The sequence below is a fragment of the Podarcis gaigeae genome, assembly GCF_964106915.1.
Source record: "Podarcis gaigeae genome assembly, chromosome: 2".
Classification (NCBI taxonomy): domain Eukaryota; kingdom Metazoa; phylum Chordata; class Lepidosauria; order Squamata; family Lacertidae; genus Podarcis; species Podarcis gaigeae.
In genome coordinates, this window is record NC_139679.1 from 75,312,128 (window position 1) to 75,325,476 (window position 13,349).

The following is a 13,349-nucleotide window of genomic DNA, read 5'->3' on the forward strand; positions in this document are numbered from 1 at the left end:
ACTACGTAATGTTTAGAAGATATCTGAAGGCAGTCCTGTATCAGGAAGTTTTAAATGTTTGGTATTTTACTATGCTTTATTTAATTATGTTGTAAGTCACCCAGAGTGGCTGAGGAAACCCAGCCAGATGGGCAAGGAATAAATAAGAAAATGATTATGATGATCATCATCTAGCTTAATATTGTCTACATTGACTGGAAGGGATGCTCCATGGTTTCAGAGGAGTCTTTCCTAGCCCCACTTACAGGGACTGAACCTGAGACATTGTGCACACCACAGCTAAGCATTTCCACCTGAGTTGCTATTCCGAGTGTGCCTCCAGTAGGAAACAACCTTGGGCCACCACCTGAGGGTGGGTGACCCAGCTGCATCTCTGCATCAGGAGTGATCAGTTGATCCAGTCACACTTAGAGGTACACAGTATGGCAGCTACTGTTATACAGTAATCAGTTCAGTCTAATGCACACATTGCAGCAGTACTCAACTTCAAAATCTATAGTGTGTGTGTAGATAGATAGATAGATAGACAGATAGATAGATAGATGATAGGTAGATAGATGATAAGTAGATACCGTGGTGTCAGACATGATGTACAGGCGCCCTGAAGCTACAGCCCTGCATGAGGTGTGAATTACTGCTTCTTGTCTCTGTGGGAAGTCATCTCTGTAGCCTAATGACAACACTGCCAATATCACCACAATTTGCTATTTCAGTACTGATCTAATCATATGTGAAAGAAATAGGGCAATCACACTTATGAATTTCTGCATATCCACTCCAGGCAGAATATGTGTGTTACAGAACCTGATTATGTAGAGGTCAATTTGGGGACCAACATATTCAGTCTTCTCAGCCTCATCTTTATGTATTGCGTCGGAACAACAATGTAGGCTAAAAGATATTTTGGTCCAAAGGACTGTGTTGGTTACTTGCCTATACAAAGAAAGAAAAGCAAAATAACAACAACTCTCAGGTTCTAATGTGTTCTTGACTTCTAATGCAGACTAAGAAGAATTTGAATCTGGACCAGAAAGGTAAAAGAATTACCAGTCATTCTTAAATGCTGCACTGGGCCACCCTAAGGTGACTGAGGAATGAAAGGCTCCTAAAACACCAAGTATTAGGTGATGCACAATTGGGAAGGGACTGAAGCTCAGTTGCAGATGGAAGCTCACAGGTTCAGTCCCTGACATCTCCAGTTAAAAAAGGTTCAGGGTTATGTGAAAGACCCTTCTCTGCCTGAGAGCCTGGATAGTCACTGTCATTGCATTGTAGTAGACATCACTGTGCTAGATGAACACATAGTCTGAACTGGATTAAGGCAGCTTTCTGTTATTCGCTGCTCTAGAAAGCCCTCTTCCAATCAGCTCTGTGTGATTCGATCAATCACTCCAGAAATAGAGATGCAACTAGGTCTTCTCAGTACATACACATTCAATGTAAAAGGCACATGAATAATCATCCATTTGATGATCTTCAAGAGCTCTGCAAGCATTTGATGTGGAAATATTCTCTTTGTGAAATTCATAATGTTTGAAGCAGCCCTTAAAACAGTAGAGGACATCTACATAATAGTTTATTATTTGGGGATAAGGTGAGTCAGCCGTGGGACTAGGTTTCTGAACAATGGAGTACAGGGAAGTAAGAAGGGGTTGCATTTGCTCCGCTCTGTGACTGAAGTAGACTCACCCCCATAACCCTCTCTTTATAGCCAACCCAGCAAGTGCATGTTTAACTGAAATATACTCAGAGTCGCAAAGTGATTTCATGCTCTTTATTCAGCTCATAGTGGTGAGGAGGAATTAATGAAAGTCCCCTCAAAGTATCTGCTTTATATACATTATTTACACAATGGGCTGCACATGATTGGCTAATTCCGGAATTCTACTGTAAGCCAATCAGGTTGTGGATTCACTTCTATCTGGAGCATGATTGGGTGGTTCCTGCCAACCAATCATACTGCTGCATTGTTCCAGGACAAATCAGACTGCTGCATTCTGAATCCTATTGTTCTAGGACCAATCAGACCGCTGCAGTTTGGATCCTATTTAACTCAGTACATAACATTGGCAAACAGACACACATCTGGTTTGGCCCTCACCTAGTGATGTCATAGAGCTTAAAGACTAAAAGCTTACTTAATTTGTATTTTATCTCTGGTTCTGCCATTTGTCAAGTCCCTGTGACTTTTTAAAGCAATCTAGAAAACCAGTTTTTTAAATAATCTCTTTTATGAGTTGATTTGACATCTCATTTATATATCTATGTCCACAGTATGGGACAGAAACACAAATGAGGCAACCAAAATACAGGGCCACAGCTGGCAGAATCACAGTCTTCTATCATATAATGAGGAATTGGGGCTTATAGTTAGAAAATAGTTCAACAGAACTGATTTGAAACCTCTCAGTGTAGGAGATGTACAATTGATAATGGTTCATGCTGAATTTGGGAATGTACAGATAAGAAATTACTTATTTTGAATAAGCTGAACATTTGATAAGAGACTTCAGGATGTTGACAGATGGTGTGATTTTTTCTTTCATAGACTATGCTTTGGTGGTTTTTCTGGAAAGATTTATTGATTTGCACTGCAAGCTTTGGAAAATGGGCTGCTGTCTAGGTGAAAAGGAACATCTAATATTTGCTTTTGTCTAACAGTAGTAGTTATAGTAATACAAATGTCAAAAAACAATCAAATTCAATTAACAAAAAACTTCATGGTTCAATATGTTGCATTAAGGGATGTGCATTCAAGCTCCAAAATGCTGGGAAATGGCAGCTTTTAAGGACACATTACCGTATTTTTCCATGTATAAGAAGGACTAATTAAATTTAAAAGGGAGATTGCGCAGAGTTGTTTGGGGGGGAATGCCTAAGAACTTTCACCCACCTGGGCAACAATTCCTATCGCATGCAACGCAGAAGCAACCTATCGTTTCACCGCTCGCAGACAGCACACGCCAGTCACACGCCCAATTGCTGTAGAAGTAGCCACTGACAGCAGCCATTGCCACAGTCACCAATCACCTGCACTAACGCCGGTGCCAATATACTGCTCGCGGCAGCAAACAATCCCCCCTACCCCCTCTGCACTACCTGTGTATAAGATGAGCCCAATTTTTAAATGTTATTTTCATATAATAAAAGTTCATCTTATACACAGAAAAGTATGGTATTTAGGCAATATGGATATTGTTATGTACTGAAGTTCTCACCCTGGGCCAGCAGGGGGATACTGTAGATAGTTATGCAAATAAGGGATCGAAAGTGACGTTCAGTGATTGGATAGTTTTAGAAAATTGGTACAGTTACGTTGTACTGGAGCTCTACATAAGCAGGCTGACTGAACCCTTCAGTTCAGTTCTGTTCAGGCCTGTGAATAAACAAGAGCTGTTTGAAGAATCGCTGTGTCGTCTGATATGTTCACCCACAACTTAACAGATATGGCATGGTAAGCTATGCTGTGGTTAATTCAAGCTTCACCACTGCTTGGGGTACAGTGGTGCCTCGCAAGACGAAATTAATCCGTTCCGCGAGTCTCTTCGTCTTGCGGTTTTTTCGTCTTGCGAAGCACGGCTATTAGCGGCTTAGCGGCTATTAGCGGCTTAGCGGCTATTAACGGCTTAGCGGCTTTAAGAAAAAAGAAATGAACTCGCAAGAACTCGCAAGACGTTTCATCTTGCGAAGCAAGCCCATAGGGAAATTCGTCTTGCGGAACGACTAAAAAAACGCAAAACTCTTTCATCTTGTGCGTTTTTCGTCTTGCGAGGCATTCGTCTTGTGAGGTACCACTGTACATACGCTGAGCAGGACAGAGCTGAAGTCCACTGACAGTCGTGAGGGACGGGGAGTGAGCAATTCACCTATGCATTATGGATTCAACTTAATCTCAACCGCTGTGCAGCTGGTACAGTCATCGGCACTTCGCTGGAGTTCTGTGCAATCACCAAAATCTATCCACCAATTAAAATAAACTCCTGCTCGGTATGCTGATCAAAGGAATGCCCATCTGTCAGATGCACAGGAGGAAGTACTCATACTAAGTCTTGACTATTGTGAAATTGGCACAGTCTTTCCAGAGTACAGGAAAAGAAAACCTGGCTTGAAAATAATTTACCAAACACCTATTTATTTAACTCTTGACAATCTGATCACTAAACCAACTATGTAGAATGAGGTTTTAAAAAAGAAAAACAAAACAGAGTGAGTATGCCCAAGGGTTGTATCTAAAGTAGTGATATGTCATGGTCTCATTAGAAGAATAATTTGCACTTGCGCAATGTGACTCCCTTCTCCTTCCTCCCATACACCCCTTGAATCTGTTCTAGAGGTTTCCCCAGTCCCCTAGAGCAGATCTGGGGAGGCTGTGGGGTATGAATGGGGGAAGTCCTTGATGTAGGGTTGCCACCAAAGCTGTTATTCAAGATCTGCTGAAACTTTTTTTGTTTTGCTGGAGCCAGTGCCAGTTAAGATGTGGCAACCCTGCTGCAATCATGATTTTTGGTTCCTTGTGAAATCTGCTCCTTCCTCAAAGTCCTAAGCCAAAGTTCTCCTTACTCAAGGGAAAAGTTGTTGGCTTCTTTACTGTGCTAAGCAATTCTCTTAATAGAAGAGATGGAAAATAAGAGTTCCTTTCTACTGGTCAACAAATATTAGTTCTTCTTCACATGTGTCATTCTATTGCTTATAAGAATTTCATGCAGTTGGGCTTCAAAACTGATAATGAATATATTGTACACTGGCTTTTTATATAAGTGGGTGGCTTCTAATTATAATATTTTATATGATTGGGCTGCATAATTTTATTTTACACCCAAATCATATATTTTTCCTCCATTGCCAAAGAAGAAGGTCAAAGAGTAATCTTTTCCTTACTTAAAGCAGGTTAGTAAATGCTTCCATATTTTATGAAATAAACTATGATCTTATTCAGGGGAAAATTGTTTTTAAAACATTTCACTGACACTAATATTTGCTACTACTGCTGATCATCCATACATTGCAGAAACAAAACATTCATCAAGATATACCACAAGTTCTTCAACGTCTCAAAAGCATATTTTCTGGATAAGTCTGCAACATTATTCAAGGCAAGGACTGTGTAATGGCACTGAGAAATGAGATCATGCTATAATAGAAATGCTGACACAATATAAATCACGTGTGCCATGATGACAATATCAATTCCTCAGTCAAAGCCACAATTACATATCCAAGACATTGAATAACCACTCATTTTTCTTACTCTCTGGATGAGCTTTTGATGCTGCAGCTTCAACTCTTTGATTCAACATTTCAGCCAAATGGGCTAGGAAAACCATTGCTTTTTAAAATAGGGTTCAAAATGACTCAATTGTTTTAACAGGCAAAGAAAAAAAATACTTTCAAAAAGCAATCCAAATAACAATAAAAGGCTGAAAGGAGAAACATCAGATTGGCTAACAGACAAATATCTGAGGGAGAATAATATTCTCTTTCTGCTTATGCATTCCTAGCGCCCCATTCATCAGGGAAATAAGCAAGCAGTGGTTGATTTTTTTAAAAAACAAAACCTCTGCGCCTACAACTCCAAATCCTGGTTCTAAATAACATAAACTATTGTGCTAAAGCTCCTGTGATATCACAGAAGATGGTATTTCCCCAAAAGCTAGCCTTAAATATGCTTGAAAGAATATGTGAAAATGGCATCTAGCTTCTCTTTGAGAACCAAAGAGCACGAAGGTTTTCTCTAAATATAAGCCATGCATGGCTGAATGTACCAGGATTCAGTCTCAGAACATGTTTTAATGTCAGGGTTTAGTCCAAGGACACAGAAAGTAGCCACAATGTGGCTTAAAGATATGCCGAGTGAGTTTCTGTCAGTCCTGAGTAACTGCAACCAGTCCCCAAAACATTTGGAATTTGAGAAAATAGCTTCCAGGTGGTACTGAACACTGAAAACTCTTCTCTCAGATACTATGGGCTATGAATTCATACACTATGCTAAAAGATAAAGCATAAATGTTCTGATACAAAAGCAGGTCCCTGAAGAACCAATACCAATAATTGCATAGAAGATACCCCTGGCAACATTACCTTTTCAATGAATCAAACTTGTCCATACAGATGTGCAGGGGATTAAGGCAGGGTCAATATAGGCAAAAATAACACTGAACTGTAAACATGAAAACCTGCTGTCATAAAGGCCTTCCACTTTTCATTCCTAGAGCAAAAACTAAAACAAAAAAATTGCCAGGAAAATTGTAGTTTATGCTCTAGGTATGAGAAACCTAATGAAGGAAGCATAAGAAACAAGCCAAATAAGAAAACAGAATCCCAACATCTTAACACACAAACAAAAATAGGATAAATATCACAGGAATGTTTTATCTTTTGTAGTATCTTTATATCTTCTATCTCCAATTAATGACATTTTAAAGAATTTATGATAGCATTATGATGATAATATGGTCTAAAAACAATATTAGTACAAGAACAGTGCAACTTTCTCCTGTCCCTTTGGGAGTGCTGAAAAAGACACAAAAATACATGTACAGCACAAATCTATGCAAGTTTACTCAGAACTGTCCCACTGAGCTCAGTGTAGCTCACTCTCAGGAAAGTGGGCATGATTGCAGCCTCATTAAGTAGTTCTAGACGTATGATTGAATCTCCTATTAAATCAGTGAATATAAAACCATATTTGATTTTAGAGAACTTCATCTAAGTCTTAAACCAATATGTTCTGTTCAAATTTTAAGTACTAACAGAAGACACTCTATATGAAGAAAAAGTTCACATTTAACTGTGTAATCTTTGCTCACAAACGGTTTTAAAGCTTCAAGTGAATTTAAAAAGTATTCCCCACATCCTAAGGTATGCTACTACAGTGCTTTGACAACTTCTCTGTTATTAAAGACTGACCATCATTGGTCTAGTTCCTCCAGCCCCCGGAAGAGACTTCCCAAGTCACCCTGCCTTACCATCTGATCTTAGGATGCACTTCGCCTAATAAACTCTTTCAGGTGCCACCCTTTCATGAAAATGAAACAATAACACAAAATCTTCAAGGAAAATGATGCCACAACTACCAGAGGAAGCTTAGTTCAATGTCCTATGGCGTGGAGTTTCTGCCCGCTGTAATACATTAAAATACAGGATTCTGACATTTAATTTAAAGGGAGCTGGGACTGCTTCATTACAGTATTTCATAGAATGATAGAATTGTAGAGTTGGAAGGGACCACAAGGGTCATCTGGTCCAACACCGTGATGCAGGAATCTTTTGCCCAAAGATGGAAAACTGCATGATGACATTAAAGTAAAACCCAGCCATTTCACTGGCTAAGATAGCCCAATTCAAAGGCACACTGTATCCTTGCTGAGGTACACCTAGGTGTTTTATTACAGTAGTGTGATGACTTCAGAAACTTCCCTGGGAGGATCTTTCAGATGTCCAGGAATGCCCTTGCTGGCCAGGTCAGGTTAGGTAACTACAGCATCTTCTGACCAACGCATTAGGTTGTAATGGCTCGGCAAATGGATCAGGACCTGTCCTGCTTTCCAGCTCTGGCTGGGTAAATGAGAGAAACATACAAAAGAGGCCTGCTGCATCAGGCCAATGGCCCATCCGTTGCAGCACCCTGCTCTGCCACAGAGGGCAACCTAGATGCCCACTGGAAGCCCTCAAGCAATGTTCCCCCCAGTGTAGCAATGCTTCCCCACAGCTTGAATAGGCATCAACTCCTATGGGCCAGGGGGTCTTCAGTCCACCCCAATAAAATATTTGAGGGGTGTGCGCACCACGTTGTGATTGATTATGCACAGGGCTGCCATACGTTCAGATCTTCAAAGGCAGAATTGACATCTGGGGGGAACTTTGGGGTCAACAACTGGGCTCAACAGCTGAAGTCTTCCTAACTTTTGGGGTGTCCTAGTTTTCACTTTTTGAAATATGGCAACCCTAATTATGCAAGGTGGGACGCGGGTGGCGCTGTGGGTTAAACCACAGAGCCTAGGACTTGCTGATCAGAAGGTCGGCGGTTCGAATCCCCATGATGGGGTGAGCTCCCGTTGCTCAGTCCCTGCTCCTGCCAACCTAGCAGTTTGAAAGCACGTCAAAGTGGAAGTAGATAAATAGGTACCACTCTGGCGGGAAGGCAAACAGCGTTTCCGTGCGCTGCTCTGGTTTGCCAGAAGCAGCTTAGTCATGCTTGCCAATGACCCGGAAGCTGTACGCCGGCTCCCTCGGCCAATAAAGCGAGATGAGCGTGCAACCCGAGTCGGTCACGACTGGACCTAATGGTCAGGGGTCACTTTACCTTTAATTATGCAAGGTGGAGCATACCTGCCCCCCCATATTTTATTCAAGTTGGCACCCCTGCCAGCTTGTGATTCCAAGCAAAGGCCTCCAGAAGCACAGAGGCTGGGGGAAAGCAGGTGCTTCAGCAATGAAGTGCATGAGAAGACCGGCCAACTTGGGCCCACCCGCCAACTCAGGTGCCTGAGGGACACTTGCAAGCAGGACCCCAGAGCCAAAGCGCGCTCCCTTCTGTGCATTCCCACCCCTATCATCCCCGTCCGCTACCCATCCCATTTGGGACCCCTCCCCCAGGCCTCCCCCGGCTGCCCATTTCCCCCAGGCCCACCCAGTAAGCGCGCAGGTGTACGCACCAACCTGCCCGGCCTCCCCCTCCTCCTGCGCCGGGAAACCGCTTTGGTCTCCAAGCCACAGACGCCGGGGACGGTTGCTAAGGGGACTGAACCATTCCGGACCGCTGCGGGGAGACACGCAGCTGCATCTTTATCCCAAGCAAGCAGCCTTCTTTGATACTACCTAGATTTCCCTCCCCCCTTCCTCGTCTGACTTCTTCTCGGCATCTCACTTCGCTGCATTCCTCTCTTCCTCCCGCTATTCTCTCTCCGCGCGCCCCCCCCCCCACAACCGAGAAATTGGTTCTGCCCGTAGTGAGCCAACACGCGTCGGCTGCTGAGAGAGAAGAGAGGGAAGAAGTTTCCTTTAGTCGGCCGGAAGGTCGCTTGGCTGCCCCGTAGTCTCGAGCCACGAGCGGGGCGATGAGCAGTGAGAGACGTTACGCTTCGTCCGGTTAGGGAGGTGCACGCCTGTGTATATAAATAAGCATAAGCACAGCCAGAAGATGGTGAAATGAGCAAAGTGCGCTGAATTCGGGGGAAATAAGAGGAGTTATTTGCGTCCAAGATAACAGCGCGCAGAAGCCCAGGCAAAACCCAGCTGGAAGTCTCTTTGCTTGAAATAAGTGGATATGTTTCTAAGCAAGATGCCTTGTCTCCACAATGCTGCAAAGTTGTCTCCCATTTTTGTTATTGCTATTATGCTTATTATTAATTAAATTTGTAGATCTCAGGAGGGTTATAATGGATTTGGAGCATGTGAGAAGATGGATTAGGTCTTCTCTAGGACTTGCTGATCAGAAGGTCTGTGGTTCGAATCCCCGCGATGGGGTCAGCTGCCGTTGCTCGGTCCCTGCTCCTGCCAACCTAGCAGTTCGAAAGCACCTCAAAGTGCAAGTAGATAAATAGGTACCGCTCCGGCGGGAAAGTAAACAGCGTTTCTGTGCGCTGCTCTGGTTCGCCAGAAGTGGCTTAGTCATGCTGGCCACATGACCCAGAAGCTGTCTGTGGACAAATGCCGGCTCCCTCGGCAAAAAAAGTGAGATGAGTTCCGCAACCCCAGAGCCGGCCATGACTGGACCTAATGGTCAGGGGTCCCTTTACCTTTACGGTTATTGAACAGTGAGCACCCGGGCTGACCTGACCCAACAATCCCCCCCCCAACAAACCTCACTGCAGCCAACTAAAGATAACCAACCATGCCCCCCCCACTACCAAGAAATATGTTAGTATGTGTATGTATACATATATGTGTGTGTATGTGTGACTGGCATAAAATCCCACAAGCATATTAAATGTACCACCACAATCCCCTCTTCCCCTTCTCTCTCTCTCCCTTCTCCCACCTTACTCTGTATAATATCTCACATCAAATGTAATAAACTTAATGATGGGGGGGGGAGAGACAACACACATTTTTGTGTGAACCAAGATCTTTAATAAATTTAAAAAACAAAAATGGGGCATCTGACACTCTGCCTGCACTGCCTGGGCTTGGTAAATGATTCTGAGACACCTTGAACTATTTGGCCCACAGTATTACAGAGGATGAGATGATTGGACAGTCTTCTTGAAGCTACCAACATGAGTTTGAAAAATATTTACCAGCACCAGTCATGGCAGAATGTGCAATTGCAGCCTTCAGGCATTAGAGATTATTGGGTAACGGTTTGACTGTAATGGGGCCCTGAGGTGATGACTCCCAACCTGGTGAAGGTATGTATTCTTGGCTTATGCAGGTAGAACTCTTGAGATGCCTTATAGATCAAAAGGGTTTTATTGTGCTCCAGATTTTAAAAAAGACAATATAGTATAAATGCAGCAGTGACTGCCAAGAATGGTGTGTGACAATCTGGGGAAGCCCAGCCAGATGGGCAGGGTATACATAAATTATTATTATTATTATTATTATTATTATTATTATTATTATTATTATCTGTGTTGGTTGTCAGTGGCAAGTTTTTTGCCTTCAGGCAATACAGTGGTACCTTGGTTTGCATACATTTTGGATTACAAACATGTCAAACCCGGAAGTGCACATCCCGGTTTGCAACCTTTTTTTTCAATTACAACCCATTGGTTTTTTGGATTATGAACAAATTTATTTTTGGAGGCCCTATTGGCGAAAGCTCACCTTGGGTTATAACCTGTTTTGGTTTACAAACAGACCTCCAGAACGGATTATGGTTGTAAACCAAGGTACCACTGTACTAACAGTAATGGTAATACTGTAATACCTTCCACCTTGCCCCAAGCCACAAAAGGCTTTAGGCACAATTCTATACATCCCTACTCTAAAGTAAACCCCACTGAATTTAATTGGACTTCTATGTGAGTGTCATGGACAGGATGGCAGTGTTATTATGACATTTGTTTGTTTAATTCCAATTTTGAATCGCTTCCTATAAAATATTTCTAAGCGCTTTCACATCATCAATAAATAAATTAAACATCTTCATGAGCTATGCTTTGATGGTTGGACAAAGTGGATTGGGAATGTAGTATCCATATATAAAAATGGAAAATCCTATGGAATGTATAATTTGTGTCTGAGAACATAGGATTGCTCTGCACATGTCCCTTTTGTTTTGCTTTTTAAAAATAATAATAATACTGTTTGCCTTTGTATACAACCCAAAATGTGTCTAAAGGTTCAGCTTCAGTATCAACTGATGCAAATTGGAAAATAATAATAATTAAGAAATAAAACAAATCTGAGTCCTTTGTGATTTTAACCTAGGCATGGCAGTGTTTGTTAATGAATAGCTTCTGAATCCCACGGTCGGCCGCCAACTAGTATTAGTAAATACTGTAAATAGTTTTGATATGCTGATAAACAGGGGCCAGCAGCTTGGCCACAAGGGGGCAGTGGAGATTACCCAATGAACCACAGGCAATGACCATCTTCTTCTGGGGCCTCCCTCAGTGGCCATGAATCAGAAAGTGAAGTGCTTGTCTTAACGAAACTAGCAAAGAAGAAAATATCCAGCTTTCCTACAGTGAAAGGGAAGCTGCACCTGAGATCAGGAGTGCAAAAGCTTGGTGTAGGCAAGCATCCTTCCAAGGACTCAGGGTCACTGTTTAGCGCACACTAATGTTGTGATTAGCTCCCCAGTGTCAGATAAGTTTTACCTAGTGTCTGAAACTTTCCAAGTTGAACTGTTGACCTGAACGTTTCCTATGAATCCCGCAAGCATTTCTTTCTACTTAGCAAGAGCATAACGTATAAGAGAATGCGCAATGCCTTTACTTTCTGTAATTCTCTCAGTTTCAATGCAACCTGAAATAGATTCCCCTCCTGAAAGGTAGTAAAGGATGGTAAAATGAACCCCAGCTGAGTATATTCCCTGTGGAAAACCTAGGTGATTTATTCCAAGGCCCTTCAAAGCCTGAATTCACAGCAAGCCTTCTCTGTCTTTGTGGTTCATCTCATCTAATTTTTACTGTGTGTTTCAAGGCTTGAGACAAAATGCTTCAGTGAGTCAGAAGATTAAAGCATAGAAGTTTAACTAGCAGGGAGTTCAAGAAGCTACTGAGCCATGGCAGACCAGACAGTTTTGTGATTGACAGGCAAATAAGTGTCTGCGCGTTTGATTTGGTCTCCATACCCTTCAGCCTTTACAGAGATCTGAAACGTAATGTCCCACAAGACATGAGCCTTGGGTGGACACTGAAAAGATCCACAAGTACCAACAGGCTGTGGCTATTCATTATTTTTCTCCAAAAGGGACTGGGTTTCCCCGTTCATTACTAGCCATGTAATTCTACTAAATGAGAGTCTTAAAATAGTTTATTCTGAATTAATAGTCTGATAATGGCACCAGGGGTAGGGGACCTCTGGCCATGGGCCAAATTAGGGCCAGCATGGCTCCCATTTTGACCCATGAGGTCATTTCCCCCAAAGCACGGCCACATTCCCCACACCTTACATTGTATGTGATGCCAGGTGTGAGAAAGGTAAGACACAGATAGTTCTCTGTAACTTCACCTCACAGTACAATTCAGAGTGTTAATTTTAACTTTCAAAGTTCAACATGCCTGCACGGGAACCTGTATGTGCATTAAGAGGCCCTTCTCCAAATGCTGCTGTTGTCGGAGATCAAGCAAGGAGCAACCCACAGGCAAGGCCTTTCTAGGCCCAATCCTTGAGTCCAAGGAGCCATAGGATATTAGGTAGGAAAGCAGGTTTGTAAGCAGAGAAGACTGTCCTTCCACCCTTGGAGCCCATTCCTCCTCCACTGTCAGGGCCAGTGCCAGATTTACATATAAGTTAAACAAGCTATAGCTTAGGGCCCCATTCTCTTGGGGTTCCCCAAAAAAAATTAAAGGAAAAAACCCTGGATGTACATTTCCAAAATATAAGATAAGTTCAACAATTACTTTGATAAAGTACATATTTTGCTATGTGCAAATGGCTTTAGATACCTGTTAAGGTCATAAATTACCATATAGCATATATTCAACACAAAAAAACAGCAACAATTTGTTGTTGACAAAGGACAGCTGGACATAGAAAGGGCCCCATTACCTTCAGTAGCTTAGAGCCTCATCAAACCTAAATCCGGCCCTGATCAAAGCTCTAAAACAACACAAAAGTCATGGTAAAAAAAGATAAAATAAACAATATACTGTATTTCTCCACTTGTTATGAAGCCAGCCTAATAGCTATAGTGCCAAAAAAATGCATTTGCTATATTTATACAGCAATGTTAAAAG

General features: G+C 42.3%; 1 protein-coding gene across 1 annotated transcript in view; it reads right to left on the reverse strand.

The window, feature by feature from the left end:
* DNAH1 (dynein axonemal heavy chain 1) overlaps positions 1–8,893 on the reverse strand; it is a 116,532-nt gene extending 107,639 nt beyond the window's left edge. The window contains 1 exon segment of the mRNA XM_083726716.1: positions 8,818–8,893. Coding sequence (XP_083582842.1) covers positions 8,818–8,876 — 59 coding nt within the window. The 5' untranslated portion in view covers positions 8,877–8,893.
* Between the last annotated feature and the right edge of the window lie 4,456 nt (positions 8,894–13,349).